This window comes from Anas acuta, chromosome 1 (assembly GCF_963932015.1).
Source record: "Anas acuta chromosome 1, bAnaAcu1.1, whole genome shotgun sequence".
Lineage (NCBI taxonomy): Eukaryota > Metazoa > Chordata > Aves > Anseriformes > Anatidae > Anas > Anas acuta.
Genome location: NC_088979.1, coordinates 169433801 through 169449457, shown reverse-complemented (window position 1 = coordinate 169449457; position 15657 = coordinate 169433801). Strand labels below are relative to the sequence as shown.

At 44.0% G+C, this 15657-nt stretch overlaps 1 protein-coding gene across 1 annotated transcript in view; it reads left to right on the top strand.

The window, feature by feature from the left end:
* The first annotated feature begins 13632 nt into the window (after positions 1-13632).
* Positions 13633-15657, top strand: part of RASSF3 (Ras association domain family member 3) — an 88335-nt gene continuing 86310 nt past the window's right edge. Inside the window, exon 1 of the mRNA XM_068669309.1 lies at positions 13633-13768. Coding sequence (XP_068525410.1) covers positions 13648-13768 — 121 coding nt within the window. The 5' untranslated portion in view covers positions 13633-13647. The remainder of the gene's footprint in view (positions 13769-15657) is intronic.

Here is a 15657-nt window from a genome sequence, read left to right as displayed (position 1 = left end):
TGAAAGGATTGGAGACTACAAGTACAAACTGTAGTGCAAGAAAGAGGAAAACATCCAGACTGAGTTAGGTAACGTCTTTCTGAGAGTGAAGAGAGTCAAGTGGCTGAACAGACTGTTCTGGGAGTTGGGCAGTGTATGTTACATAGGGGAGTTAGGAATAGGTTAATTGTCAGGAGCTCCTGTGGCCAGTTCTGCCAGCAGCAAGGCAGAAGCTTTCCAGCTCTACTTTTTTCTGCCCTGTGAACTCTGTTGCATGCTTTTTGGTTATTTGTTCCATTGATTGCAAAGAAAAAAATATGTTAGGGGTGGTTATTCCTCAGTGGACTTTGCTCTTTTGATGCAAGTACCAGTGTGGCCAGCACCGACTGTGCTTGTGGATGTCCGTGCGGGCATCTTTTGGCGAACTTTACTTCATATTGACAAGGAAGGCTGACAGCAACAGGTAGAGCTGCTGGTGTGCTACAGCCATGGGCATGCTGCAGTTGTTCAGAGGTGTACTGCTGTCCTGAGGAGTTGCACTAGCGTTCACTGAGGTCTGGCATCTACTGACATACAACACCATCATTTCCCAGCTCCCCCTGTGCCACCATGAGGGCTGCTTCAGCATCCCTGTGTACTTGGGCCATGCGGTGGGGGTTTGTTAGCGATTCCAGAGCCAGCTGTGAGCAGCACACCGTGTCCCAGCTGGGCTCACAGCAGGCACCTCGCTAAGCAGCCGTCAGCTTTGCTTGCCAGGCACGTTTGCTAACTCATCGTGAAAGGAGCTGACGCTGGCGTGACCGCACTGCTGCTTCCCTGGTGACGGCTGTGGGAGCCTTACTGTGGTTTTAGGTAGAAGCGGATAGGAGCAGGTTACGATCTTTGTGTAAATCAGATGAAAGGATTCAGATTTGTATGGGCTTTCAATACACCTGGCTCTCGCTGCACGGTGGGTGAGGGGCTGTCCTGAGAAGCTCCCTGCAGACACCTCGTCACGAAAACCAACGTGCAGCCCTGTGTAAAGAGGACAGCGCAGGTAGGCCTGGAGTGCTGCAGAGCCCCAGGCAGCAGCTGTTCCTCCCAGAGGCATTTTCATGGACAGGTCTCAGGAAGGGACACGTGGGGCTGTGCTCAGGCTTTGTGGCGGTCACTGGGGCAGGTTGCAGGTGTGCCCAGCACTGCCATGAGGTGACCAAAGCCATGAGGTGACTGCAGGGCCTAGATCGCCCTGGCACCTCCCCACATGTGTTGTCAGCAGTGCTGGCGCCGTACCCCTCACCAGGCCCTGAGGAGAGCCTTGTTTTTTTCCCAAATATCGCGTGTGTGGGTGCTGTCAGCTGTGTTCCTCACAGGCACAGCACAACCCGGGTACCACCACTGTGCACCACAGGGCTCCCGTAGCTCCATAAAGCTGGTGCTGGTGTGCCCTATGTCCAACCTGCTGGATGCGAGGAGGCTGTGTCTGGAAATACCGAGCATCACAAGGTTGTATCACCTATACGCCAAGAAAACGTCTTTTGGGGGTACGTAGTAGACAAAGGTGGGTTTTTCTTTCCTCACACGGAAACAACTTCCCTGTTTTCCAGCCATTGAATTGTCACCAAAATACTCTCAAATGCAATGATTCAATTCACCTGCTTGCTTCTGTTCTCTCCTGTGCCAGAAGTCCTTTTGGTGGAGCTGCTGGAACGTTTTCATTACTGGGAAATTTCAGAAGAAAAAGCCAGCAGACTGCAGACAGAGCTTGCAAGAAGGGCAGCTGGCTCTGCCTGCTGAGCAGCTCTGCTGTGGCTGCCTTTACTTCACTTAAAAACATGATGTACCTAATTTTGTTTTCAGGGCTTTTATAAAGCATAGGGGAAAAAAATCTTCTCCCATTGAGTTCTCAATGGGACGCCTTCTTCATAGTTTCAGTTTCCCTCCCCCAAAAACCAAACCCATACCTTTTAGGTTAATCAAGCGCTGTCCTTAGAGGAGTGATGCATGAAGGTGTGTGATTTGCGTTTGATTTATCTAATCTCTGAAAAGAGATGAGATTTGAAACCCACAGCAGCACAGAAAGGTCAGTCTTTTCTTATGTTTTGTTGTGGCTTAAAGATGTGTTATAGCCTCATATTGTCCTCTGCTGAGTTATAAAATTCCTGTTATAAGGTTCCCATCAGTACACCTACCTTCTGTAGCTCTGTTTTTGCAGTTACTAACCTGAATGGAAACATGTCGATGTGAAAAAAAAATACATATCATTTAAGATAGTGCATCGTTTGTTCTGACAGGATGTATAAGTACAGTTATGTGAAAGTAGACCTTAAAAATCACTTTTTCCTTTTTTTTTTTTTTGTCCTTTTATGGTCAAGCATTCTGTGGCAAGAGCTTGAAGTGTCATGTTGGATTATGTGTCTTCCAGTAATGTTTTCTCAGAACAATTACAGCTTGCAATGTTTTTCCTTCTCCTCTATGACAAGCTCAATTTTTATCAGCCATAGTCCTTCAAGCTGCTCTCTTAAATCCCTGGCAAAGTAGCACAGGGAGCATTCAACATTTATAGCCTCGCATGAATATAGTATCTAAAAGCCGTACAGCGGTATGGAGATGAGAGGGAAGAAGAGCTAAATCACGCCCAGACTGCTGCGAGAAGCTCAGTGCCTGCCTGGCGTGCAGGCACGCTGGCGAGCTCGGCTGCTGGGCTGATCTGGCAGCCGCAGACACCTCCAGGGCTGCAGCGAGGTTTGTGGCCACCGTGGTAGCCTCCACTGGGAAAGCCGTGGTCTGCTTCGGGTATCCCTGTGAAGCAGAAGTTACGTCTGAATTTATGAAATACCTTTCTGAGGTTTCAGGCTGCCTGGCAAGGCGTAATAGAGCTGGAAGATTCCCAAATTGTTGTGCTTTCCAGAGGCTTCAAGTGTGGGGACCTTCGTTTTATGTCATCCAAAAAGGAGACACGACAGCATCTTCCAGACTGGCGGCTGCGGATGAAAAAGGAATTACACGCTAAATTGTCGTGAGGATTCTGAGTCACAAAGACACAGGTATTATTTTTATTTAAATCACCCTGTTTTGAGTATTGACTGAAGTTGTTTCTCGCTAGATGGTTGCCTCAGACAAGACCAGAGTCAGAGGTGCTGAGCTGGGTGGTAAGAATTAAAAGGCGTGAGAAATTCCCCCTGGGACAGGGAAGCACTCAAAGGGCACATCAAAGGGGGAATTTTCAAGTATTTAGGTCAGCGGACTCTTCCAGCCTCAGAAAAAATCCGCAGTGGTTATAGGAGTGGTGGCTCCCTGAGCACCCCTGGCCGGCCTGCCCGGGCTGTAGCACAGCTTTTTCAGGGGCTGGGCTTCGCCATCATCATTTCCCAAAGGGGCTGTGGTCGTCTTCATTTATTTTTATTTTTTTGTACGTTCCTTGGTACATGTGAAAAAGCAAGGTGAGATTGTGACATTGCTGGATTGAATGAAGAACTACCAAGAAAGGGGTCTTTCTGCTTCTGTGTGAGTTTCGTTTGCAATTCGCACATAGGTTTTCAGGCTTCTGATAAAAATTGGAAAAATACTTTCATTTAACCCAGGGAAGAGAGAACAGAATGGGAAAAAAAGAGTTCAAGGAGATCAATGATCATCTGTTTAAATGCAGTGCACGAGGTGCGCATTATTCAAGCAATATATTTCTTGGAAAAAAAATAAGGCAATACTGATATTTCTGGACCTGAGCCCAGGAAGAAAGCCATTTGTAATGAAATACCTCTGAAAAAAAATAATAAAAAAAGATGCTTTGTAGTATCAGAGCTCTTCTGTTGTTTTGGATTACTTTTCAAGAGGGACTTAATCGGTTTAGCACTCCTGACTTGCTCAGCCATCCACCTTTTCACCTCTATTTTGGGGGGTAAAAACTGGTGATTTGTACAGATGCAGAATGGCACTGCCTGGCCTGACTGCTCCATACAGAGCAGTCTGAAACAGAAGAGTTTGGATTACTCTAGGTTAAAGTAATGAAATGATGTGCAGTAAAGAGTGCTTTTCTTTTCTGTTGTTCAGGTTTTCTTTCAATCTGAGAGTATTGTGAAGTGATAATTTTCAGTGCCAAATCATACTGCCAGTTTCATGGTGTTCAGTATTATGGTGCATAGCAGCCCTGGAATAGCTGTTTTGGCCTTAGGTTTGGCCTTATCATCTGACATTTGAAAAATGAGGCATTTCTAATGGTTTCAGATAAATATCTATCTCTGTGCTGCCTAGTTTTGGAATACTGTTTCCAGATGGTTTTACTTTCTCCAGAGTCTGGTCAGTGGGATGGGTTTACGTAGGTGGCAGGTGGCGTGAAAGGAATTACTCTGTGGACTGCTTACTCCAGGCCTCCTACTTCATTCCCATGACTTCTCTTTTACCTTGAATCCTGACACCTTCACCATGAAAACCCATTTTCATTGAGCCAAACAGAAATGCTGCTAGGCCCTTTGAGGAGCTTTGCTTTTCATTTACGAGAATATGGAGAGTTTGTAGAGCCTACATGACTTTCAGCTCAAGCTTTCTGGAGATCACAGAATCACAGAATTTCTAGGTTGGAAGAGACCTCAAGATCATCGAGTCCAACCTCTAACCTAACACTAACAGTCCCCACTAAACCATATCCCTAAGCTCTACATCTAAACGTCTTTTGAAGACTTCCAGGGATGGTGACTCCACCACCTCCCTGGGCAGCCTGTTCCAATGCCTCGCAACCCTTTCAGTAAAGAAGCTCTTCCTAACATCTAACCTAAAACTCCCCTGGCGCAACTTTAGCCCGTTCCCCCTCGTCCTGTCACCAGGCACGTGGGAGAACAGGCCAACCCCCACCTCTCTACAGCCTCCTTTAAGGTATCTGTAGAGAGCGATAAGGTTGCCCCTGAGCCTCCTCTTCTCCAGGCTGAACAAGCCCAGCTCCCTCAGCCGCTCCTCGTAGGACTTGTTCTCCAGGCCCCTCACCAGCTTCGTCGCCCTTCTCTGGACCCGCTCAAGCACCTCGATGTCCTTCTTGTAGCGAGGGGCCCAAAACTGAACACAGTACTCGAGGTGCGGCCTCACCAGAGCCGAGTACAGGGGGACGATCACCTCCCTAGCCCTGCTGGTCACGCTGTTTCTGATACAAGCCAGGATGCCGTTGGCCTTCTTGGCCACCTGAGCACACTGCTGGCTCATATTCAGCTGACTGTCCACCATCACTCCCAGGTCCTTCTCTGCCTGGCAGCTCTCCAACCATTCCTCTCCCAGCCTGTAGCTCTGCTTGGGGTTATTGCACCCCAGGTGCAGGACCCGGCACTTGGCCTTGTTAAACTTCATGCAGTTGACCTCAGCCCATCGGTGCAGCCTATCCAGATCCTCCTGCAGAACCTTCCTGCCCTCGAGCAGATCGACACACGAACCTAACTTGGTGTCATCTGCAAACTTACTGAGGGTGCACTCAATGCCCTCGTCCAGATCATTGATGAAGATGTTGAAGAGGACCGGCCCCAGCACCGAGCCCTGGGGGACGCCACTAGTGACTGGCCTCCAACTGGACTTGACTCCATTTACCACGACTCTTTGGGCCCGGCTATCCAGCCAGTTTTTAACCCAACGAAGCGTGCGCCAGTCCAAGCCAAGAGCAGCCAGTCCAAGCCAAGAGCAGCCAGATATTTAATCAGATGGTATTTTAGAGGTACCATGAAAAATAGGTTGTTCCTTTTCAACTTGAAGTGATGGGAAAGGCTTGGGAGTTCGCAGGTACTTTTGTTGAAAGCATGGCGTTGAACTGATACCTACTACTCTTAACACCTGTGTGGCACCCAAGTAGCAGCAGAGGTCGTCCTGTGTGTGTTGGGTTCGTGTGGCAAGGCTGGCGGTGACCTCTGCGAGACCAGTGTGGTGTAATGCTGCAGGAACACTGGGAAAGAAAACAGACTCACAAGTATTCATGCAGGTACCTGTAAAAAGTTGCTAGAAGGAAAAAACTGCAGCGTCTCTGTCAGATTTCTGATGGAAAGAGTCCTTTATGGATGAGGATTCAGGTCAGTGGGCATCCCTCAGGTCCCAGCCCGAAGCGAGGTGCAGCAGCCCCTGTGAGCAGGTAGGAGGGCAAGCTTCCCCCGCCTCCCACCCAGCTCAGCCTTGTTCAGCGAACCATCTTGACACCTTTCATCCATTTCTCAGACGTCGCTTTTTGAGCAACCTCCCCTTGTAAAGAATATAGCAGTTTCAGGGCCTGTCAGGGCCTTCAGATTATTCTTCTTATTATTATTCTTTCCAGTGGAAAAGGGGATTTTGCTAGGTGCAGGCTAGCCTTTAGTGAGGTGCCCCACTCCATTTGTAACATCTTTTGGCATTGAATATTCAGTAAATGACTGCTGCTTTAGTGCAAAGTGCAGGACAGAGGCTTTGCATTTAACGTGTGATATATCTCCCTTATTAAAATGCTTTTAAAGTATCTGTAAAAACAAAACAAAACAAGCCTCTTAGAAGAAGTTGGGGTGTGTTATCTAAATGCCTCCTAATTAGCTGCACCATTAAAGAAATAAATTCCCCCTTAAAGAAATGAAGGTAAAATGTGGAGAAAAGAGGTAAATGGAGGCATCACTGATTTCTTTTCCTTCAAAAAGATATATATATATTTGGTAAACAAATTTGTGGAACATACTTTCTAATGTTTTGAAAAAGAGGATAAACACTGTCAGCTAGCCAGCCAGTAGGAGTTTATTCATATTTAATCACATATAATGAGGGGGTTAAACTGCTGGAGCTACATCTAGAGTTACTATTTATATTACCAAACATGTTCTGGGGTCCTCTTAAAGTTTTATCTAATTTGTGAGAACGGTGGAGCAGAGAGGAAATAGTGGAGGTGGAGGCCTTCTTTCCATCCCAATCTTTCTATGGAGAGTTATTTAATGACATGCAGTTCTCAATTTTCTCCTCAATTTTGTTTCAAATGCAAACTTACCAGAATTTCTCAGTCTCCACAGGGGCAGGAGTAGCAGCACGGTGCAGCCCAGGGTTTGGGCTCCCAAGGGAGTAACTCCCCACCTGGTTCTGCGGTCACCATGGGCGCCGGCCTCTTTGCCTCTGGTGTTTTCTTCTTGTGTGGATTGTGGCCAGGTGCCACAAGGCTTGGTTTTGAGCAAACCCATCCTTGAGAGACGGTACTGGAGCAGAAAGGAGCCTGCTAATGAAAGTGATAAAACAGTGTTTTTTTCAGGAGTGCTTATAGCCTGGGATGTCTTCAGGATGTGTCATTAAACATTGCTCACCAGCCTGGTACCTCCTGATGCTCTGCTTGCTGAGGGAAGTGTCGGGCAACCAAGGAGAAACTTGGCCTTGTCCTGTAAGAGCCTTGGAGACCTTGCTGTGTCTGCTCAGAGTTCAACAGGCTGTTAGCCTGGGAAACTGGGTGTTTGGGGCACCAAGGGAATTAGTGATCCACCTGCCTTTTAAATTGCATTGTGTTACATCGCCTGCAGTGCAATTTATTGCTAATATCTATGCTTTCAGTTCACTGGGGAAAAAAAATGAAGTTTTTGCTTGTTAACATATTTTTGATAAATGGGTAACAGTTCATTGCAAAAATTTCTTCTGATATATTTATTTATTTATTTATTTATTTATTTATTTATTTTGCATTTGCTTTTAGCAGTAGAAGCTCTCAGCTGCACTGTGTTCTTAATAGCCAGGCTGCTTGCACAAGAAGCAGTCCCTGCTCTGAAGTGCTGCAAGTGGAGCAGACAGAGAGGAAAGCACCGAGAAGTGAAACGGCCATTTCAAGGTTATCCAGGAGGTCACTGACCAAGACCAAATTGGAGCTCAGCTCAGGTCCAGAAAGCACAGTCATTCCTGCCTTCTGCTGCTAAACAGCATTTAGCAGACCCCCCCCTGTGTGACTGGATGCATCCCTGTCGCCAGACAGCTAAATGCAGGTCAGCAGCCTGCACAGCAGAAAGGCAAGAACGCTGGTTTTGGCTGGATGGCTTTATGAGCTGCTAGACATGTCTGTTTTCTCCATGCTGTACTGAGTACTGACAAATGCCTTTCTGATTTTGCTCCGTAAAGGGAAAGCACTTCATGTATAGTAGCTTGGGCGCAGGAGGCTGACAGTCAGCACAGCTCAGAAGAAAATACAAAGGGCTGCAATGAAAGCTGAGCTCTGCAATATCTCTCTTTTGTATTTTTCTCTTAGATTCCAATTCTTATTACCTAATAGCTACCATGGCTAAAATAAAGAATAGGGGCTGAGAAACATCGCAATCTTCGAACAGAGACTGAAAGTACAAGGGGCACCCTTATTAATCTCAAGTGCAAACAGCATGTGACCCCTCGTACAACATGCAGAGATCTAATGAAGGGTGCTCATAGCTTTACTGTACCCTAAAAATTTATCAGGCTATGTTTGTCATAAGCAGACCAGATTAAGAAGAATGAACTGGTTCTTTTAGCAACATTGAATGCATATTTTTGTTTTCCTGCCTTGGTCTGATTTCGCTTAGAGATATTCCCTGCAAGCTCTCAGTGAGAAGTCTACTAATTTTGGCACAAAGTCACCCGAAGCCCACAGGCAAGTCAGTCTGTCATCCGCTGAGTCAAATCCTATGTGTCAAACTGAGTTATGAGGCAACTCAGCATCTTCTCTCCAGTTCTAGCCTTGAGTTTTATTTTCTTCATATCCTAAAGTGAAACCATGTGAGTACAAAAGCAGTTTTTCTAAGACTGTGCTGTCAGTTTCCTTAGTTCTACTACTACTAGCACAACATCTACCACATAGCTAATACTAAGACTGATCTGTTCCCACCTCATTTCTCTATTTTCTGCATTTAACTTTTAAAACTAGTATCCAGCTTTAATTCTGATGCACAAACCTACATACATGTAGTAAGCCTGTAACCAAGCCACATTAAAAATGCCAACACGCATCCCGTTGTACCTGCAGCAGTCTCTAAGAATTAGTGCATTCCCTTCCCGACACGCAGCCGTGCCAGCACAGCAGTGCCCTCTCTCACACTCACTTGCATCACAGTTCAGTGCCCGTCCTGTCTGCCTCAGCATCAAGAAAAGAGCATAAAGCAAATTAGGACAAATTTTACAGGTTGAAGTATTCAATATGAAACAGGGAACAATGGACAATACTAAAAAGAATGCAACAGAAATATTGCTGAAATGTACAAAGAGATGCTCTATTTCACATAACAATTTATTAAAATATTTCACAGTAGTGTTGCATGTTGTATAATGAAATAAGAACTAAATTAAGAAATGGAAAAATAAGAACTAAATTAAGAAATGAGTGAAATAGGAACTAAACCAGGGTGCACTTCATTGGAGTTACTGCTCAGACGAAACATTCCTATTCCTTGCTTCCTAAGGGCAGAAATCCAGTTGTTCCCCAACAGCCTGTGGAAGAAGTAGTCATTTCCCAGGGATTTTCAGCTGAGATGTTCTCAGAGTGCCACAGGAAGGCTTCTTGTCGCTGCACCTGCTCAGAGCCAGCTCCAGGAAGGACTCTCCCAACCCTCCATGTGCTTTCCGCAGTGGTGTCCTGGCTGCTTCAGAAACTTCAGCCTGCAGTTCATCTTGTGTGTTTGACAACTTTACTGCAGGATGGGAATAAGTATGCCCAAGAGGCTCTGCTCCTTCTCTGCTGACTGTAAAGGGAGCCATGACAACCAGCTCGGCAGCAGACATCTGGATTCAATTAGACGAATCCCAACTACCTGCTCGTCCAGAGAGATTCTCCTTAGGGCTGTCAAAAAGGGTTGAAACTGCTCCTGCTCGCTTGCTTTCTCTCCATTTTGGAGGGGGTTTATACAAATGTCATGCTGTTCTATTTAAAAAGGCATTCTCATCATAGGAATGTGTCTGGCCTAGAAGCATATTTTTTATTTATTCAGAATAATGAAAAACTGTTGGATGGGAATTTCTAATGGTATAAATTTGGTAGTTGTTCAGTTCGATGTGCGGCGATTGCCAGGTGACGTTTGGGGGTTTGGTTGCATGATTTTTTTAATTATATTTTTATCTGTTAGTGTGACTGTCATCTGTAGTGCATTGTGTAACGTTTTCAACATTTTTTCCCCTTCTCTTCTGTCAGTTTTCTTTATTTCCATATCACATGCATTACCTACAGGTGTATAAATGACTGGAAATCTTGATAAGAGAGGATTAGATGTGAAACACTTTTGATCTCACAGCTGAAAGGGTATCTATAAAATATATATTAACTTTATTCATTTATTTGCAAAGAAATAAATCCTTACTTCTGAAAACAAATGTGTTTTACATCAGTTTGAGTACTGCAGTTCTTCAATTTCCATCTTTCAAAGGGAAGCAGGATTTCGGAAGTTGCAGATTGCCAGTCACTGTTCATTTTTAATCCCTTCTTTTTGTGTATGTGCAGCTGCTGAGAATCAGAAGTTTTTTTAGAAAGCTCACAAATATAGCTGCTTATTTGGATTAGGGACGGATGAACAGCTGAGCTGGAAATCGGAAGTATTATGCTAGTTTTGCTGAGCGAAACTCAAATGCAGCAGATTTTTGTTTCTTTACTCTCAGGAATTGCATTGTGTTCTTTTTAAGCTTCCTAGCAACTGCACAGCTTTGTTACACATGATGATGTTATAATTATGTTTTAATATGAAATCTGTGATGCTGTCCTGACAGTGTCATGCAGACACAGTAGTGCAGAAGCATGGGACTCAGTAGGCAGGATCCCTTTCTGGCTACCTCGACAAAATTCACTCTGACACAGAGCTGAACAGGATTTAAGGAAAGTCAAAGCTTTAACTTATAATTTCTCATAATAATTTTCTTAAATGATAATTTCTTTTAATAATTTTCATATAGTTGCTATCAGTTCCACTTGTTCTGTCCAGTGCATAGATACGGTGTTTCTCTGCACAACCCGATCTGGATCAATAAAATCTTTCAGTCTGTTTCAGATCTGTCAGGCACAAAGTGGAAGGAAATAGTCCACAGAGCTGTGGAAATCCTCCTGGCAGTTCAAGCTCCATCAGCACAGAATACCCTTGTGAAGACTGCCTTGTGAATACTTCACACTGAGCTCTGCTTGTGGTGTGTATAGTGTAGTGTCACAGATCCACACTGTGATGGGTGAGAAAGAGAGGATCTTATTTTCCAGTCATAATATTGTCCTTGCAGAGTAGGGAGAATCTTGTTTTGAGCTCAGCTAACAGGTCATTTGCTACCCGAGAGCTGGGAGGAGTGAAGATGTCGGCAACTCCCCAGTGGAGAAGCTGCTCACCCCCTGAGCAGGAGGGTGCTGCCATCGCGCCCAGCCTGGCAGCCCTGTGCAGAGCTGGGCTCTGAGCCTCAGCATGGGAACTCGTGTTCATGGAGTTTCTCCACTGAATGCTTATTAGCAAAGAATTTGCTTTAAAACTACATGAGGGGTTTGTGTGGTTTTAGTTTTGTCAGCTCCAGCGGTACTCAAGGGAAGGGCTTTGGCGCAGCAGCTTGCGTAGCTCAGCTCAGAGCCCCCCAGCAGGGTGGGCAGAGACACAGGGAAGCCTCTGGAGGTTTCACCAGCTCCCTTTTGGGCCTAGGGGACCTGTTGGTCCTTGCCTCTTCCAGCAGGCCGGTGAGGTGAGCAGGGGCTGATGCCTGATGCAGGGAGAAGCCTCGTGCCACGCTGGGCCCAAAACTGAGGCAGCCATCAGGAGCGTGAGGCTGCCTGCTGCCAGGGCCGTGTAGTTAATCATGAATCCTGACCTATGCTCTCGTGTACAGCAGCTGGTTTGTCGCACGGTGCAAGTGCCACGTTTACTTCACTGAGGAGTTTATGTATAGCTTGAGTTCTGTATACGTTAAGGTAACACAAAATCAATGGCTTATGCTCTGGCCTATTGCTCCGGTAGGGCACCGAACACTGTAAGGCACAGATCTCCACAGGCTGGTAAGCCCATCAGTAATATCAGCTTGCCTCTTTCTGTTTTATACTCTGATGTGTTTTACTGAAAGGTTTTTATAACAAAAATACTGTAGTAGTGTTTTTTTAGGTGAAAAATACATTCCTGAGCCCTTCATATACTGCTAACAATAAGACAACTCTCTCTCTCTCTCTCTCTTTTTTTTTTTTTTTTTTTTAAAACAGTTTATGAATCTGTTAATGTATTTTCACTTCTAGTGGGAAATATTGAGAATTTTTATATAAGCCAATTTGATTTTCATTAAACTTTTGTATCCATATATTTCAGAAAAAAAGTCCTTACCACTTGATTCAGTATTTTTGCAGTTGCTGCTAAGCATTCAAAGCCATGCTGGTTCCTGAAAGAGGCAAGTTAGCTGTTGGGCCGTTACCTCTGCTCCTTGCATTTGCTGAGTTGGGTGCCAGACCTCCTACTTGTGCTAAAACTGTCACTTTGCTGCGAAATTCCTGCTGGTATGGCAGGGTGGAGCATGAACAGGGGACGAGTCTGGCAGCTCCAGCCCTGAATTGTGCTCTTTAGATGACGATGCCTGAAGAATTGTGGCAAATACAGCAGAAGTGGAAACGTTTGTTTGTTTTTGGAGACACTGTGACCAGAGGAAATGAAAACTATCTAGCTTGGTCCTGAGAAGTTAACAGTATGTTAAAAATGTCTGATGTATAAAATGGGGTTAAATACTTCACATATTTCAGCATGGAGAAATACATTGTGAATTCTAGAAGAGTTATTAACTGTGTGCTGTGAACATAGCTCGTGTAACAAAGCCCTTCCTTACTGTAGTTTAAAGGTTGATATAAAAGGATCTTTGTTGAGTAATGACATTAGTCTTGGTTTTCAGTGTTTTCTGCCATCCAGATTTAGCAGAAGAAAAAAGCAAATAAAATGTGAGAAGCTGAAGAGAAGCTTGTGACATAGCTGAGAAGATCATACTACATTTGGGAAATGGTTAAATATTCTTGCTGTTAAAAAAGAGTGTGCTAGAATTAAATAAATATATATTTAATTTATTTAAAAATGTTTACGGGGCATATATTAGTTCAGGGAATCTCTAGTTTTGCAATTTAATATGTATCTTACTTGAAACACGCAGTGTAAATACAGAAATTTGGGTAATTTCTCTGGATGACTGTGTTAACAGATGCTCAGTTCTTAAGTTAATTGTGGCAGTGAATGATCTGACTGTTGTATTTGTCTTAAAACCCATTATGAGTAAAAGTTGCTTTCTCAAAGCCTGTGCATCTACGGAAATGTGTTAAATTTATTGCTAAGAACATCCATAAGAAGGTTTTTGAGAAACTCTAGAGAAAATCTTGTAGATTTAAATAAAGGGATTTTGAAGGGGGATTTATGCTCAGTTTTGGAGTTTATTTGCTTACAGACTAGAAGAGGTAGCTGGAGATAAACAATGAGTCCTCCAAAACCTGAAGGAAAACGTGTCTTAACATCACTGAAAGCGCAGCACCAGGTTAAGGCTCTGAAGCATTAGTCTTTCTTTAGCCAGAGCATCTATTAATATAGCTCTGCTTGTCATAAAGAGGGAGGTCTCAAGGGCTCCAAGCCGGGTGGCTGGGAGGGAGGGAGGGGATTTAGGACTAACAGGTGGTCTCGAGACGAGCTGGCTGACGCTGAGCTCAGAGCCGGCGTGCTGTGTGCGGGCACTCGTGGGCTCTCCTCTCGCAGTCTGGTCGTGTGGGTCTGCTCTCCCTGATGTAGCTGGAGAGCCCTTTCAGACATGGCAATACGAAGTGACTTCAGCAAAACCATCAGGAGGATTGCTCGTTTTTTTTACTGGTTTCCTAAATCATGGAGCCGGTCAAGGAAAAGGACGGTAAAACTTCTTTGGAAGTCTGCTGGTAAGTCTGCTGCTCTGCTTCTTAAGACATTTTTTTCCTGCTAAAAAGAAATTCAAAGGGAAAAATAATTTATTTCCATTCAGCTCGTTAACTTTCCCAATCCAGCATTGTTTTGCGTTTTTCCATTCTCTGAGGCTCATTAGGCAAAACTGTAAAAATATTTTGTAGATGCAATGGAAGTTTCATTGCTCAGCTGAAGAATCCCCTTGCAGCCTTGTAATTTATTCCTATTAACGTTCATGTCAGTGATATTTGGTGTCCCACTTTTACAGAGCCTGTTTCTCCCTCAGGTATGTAAATAGGAGCTCTGATGTGACTCGAATACCTGCCAGATTTTTTTATTTATTTTTATTTTTTTTGGAATTTCCTTAGCCGTTCATTTATCTGCAAGGCTACGTGGAGTTAGAGTTGATTAAGACCTTAACTCAATGTATCAGCATTCACACAAAGCGATGGGCAGTTGAGAGAGGGCTGGTGTTTGGCAGTGTTATGCTACCCGTAATTCCCATTTAGTCATCTGAAATGACGTACCACTCGGCTCATCAGTTAGTAGAAGTCATTGCTTCTAAAGACGATTTGGTCTTTGATCCTTGTCCAGTCCTAGCGGAGAAGCATTTGCGTCTCCCAGATTAACATCCTTTCAAACAGCCTTAAAGCCCCAAAACTGTTGTATCCCTTTAGAATTGTGTAAAACCTGGCTTTGAGGCAGTTCTCAGGGAGTTTGGAGAAAACGTCCACTCCCCTAGGAAGCTGAATTCAGTCTGTTATTCTTAGAAGTGTCATTATGCAAGACAGAATTTCTTTTGATGAGGACTATTTTGTCTCAAGTGATGAACTTTTTGATTCTGTGAGTATTACAATATTAACACCAAATTTCAGTTTGTGTATGGTGGGATTTGGGTTAATTGTGCAGCTGAGAAGGTTTTATGAATCTGAGTCAGGAAGGACAAGTTGGACAATCTGAAGTCTGTCACAGAAATGTTGTTGGGCTACATGTCTAAGTGGCATGTGAAGGAGTGCATGGTTTTCAAGCATCCAGCGCTGGGAAAATCCCAGCTTGTTGAGGTCTGTGGCAAAACTTTCTTTGACTGAAACTCGAACCTCTGTTTGAACATTGATTATCTGAAGTCTTTTGATACATCAAGTTATCTTGAGTCCTCATTAGCACATCAGATCATTCATGTGTCTCTGTTCTTATTGTCAGAGCTTAAGTAGTTGAGAAAATGTCAATAAATGCTATCGAGAGCTCTAATTACTAACTGAATTACTTATATGTGAAAATCTTTATATGCTAGTTATCTTTTCCCTCTGTACTGCAAATTAATACTTTCATTAATACAAATTAATATTTTCACCCATGAATTGTAATAAGCAACGATGTGAACTTTGAGTTTTTTAAAAATAGTATTTTTTGTATTTTTTCTCCCATTTTCCTCTACATGTAGAGGTTTGAATAAAATTTGCCTTTTTACCCTCATTTTATTGTACGTATTAGCATCTCTTGAACTGAAATCGTAAGTAATGTCAGAAGTTCCCTCCATGTCATCTACCCATACAATGAGAAAATTATCACAAAAATTGTGGTTTTAGTGAAAACACTGCATTTTAGCACAAGGTGGCATTTGGAAAACAAACAAACAAACACAAAAAACAAACAAACAAACAAAAAAAAAAACTGTGTGAAAATCCACCTCAAACTCTATAGAAGCCAAACACTTCAAGCACTTAAAACCTGGAAGCTGAAGTCCTAGTGCCTGTGTCACAGAGGAGTGGATACCATTAGATTTTGCACCAACGATTCCTGTTTGGTCTTCGGGAAGCCAGCAAGTTGCATGAAACCCAAGCCACACCAAAGTCAAAGGACATTTCTGTCTTTTACTTGAGTGACC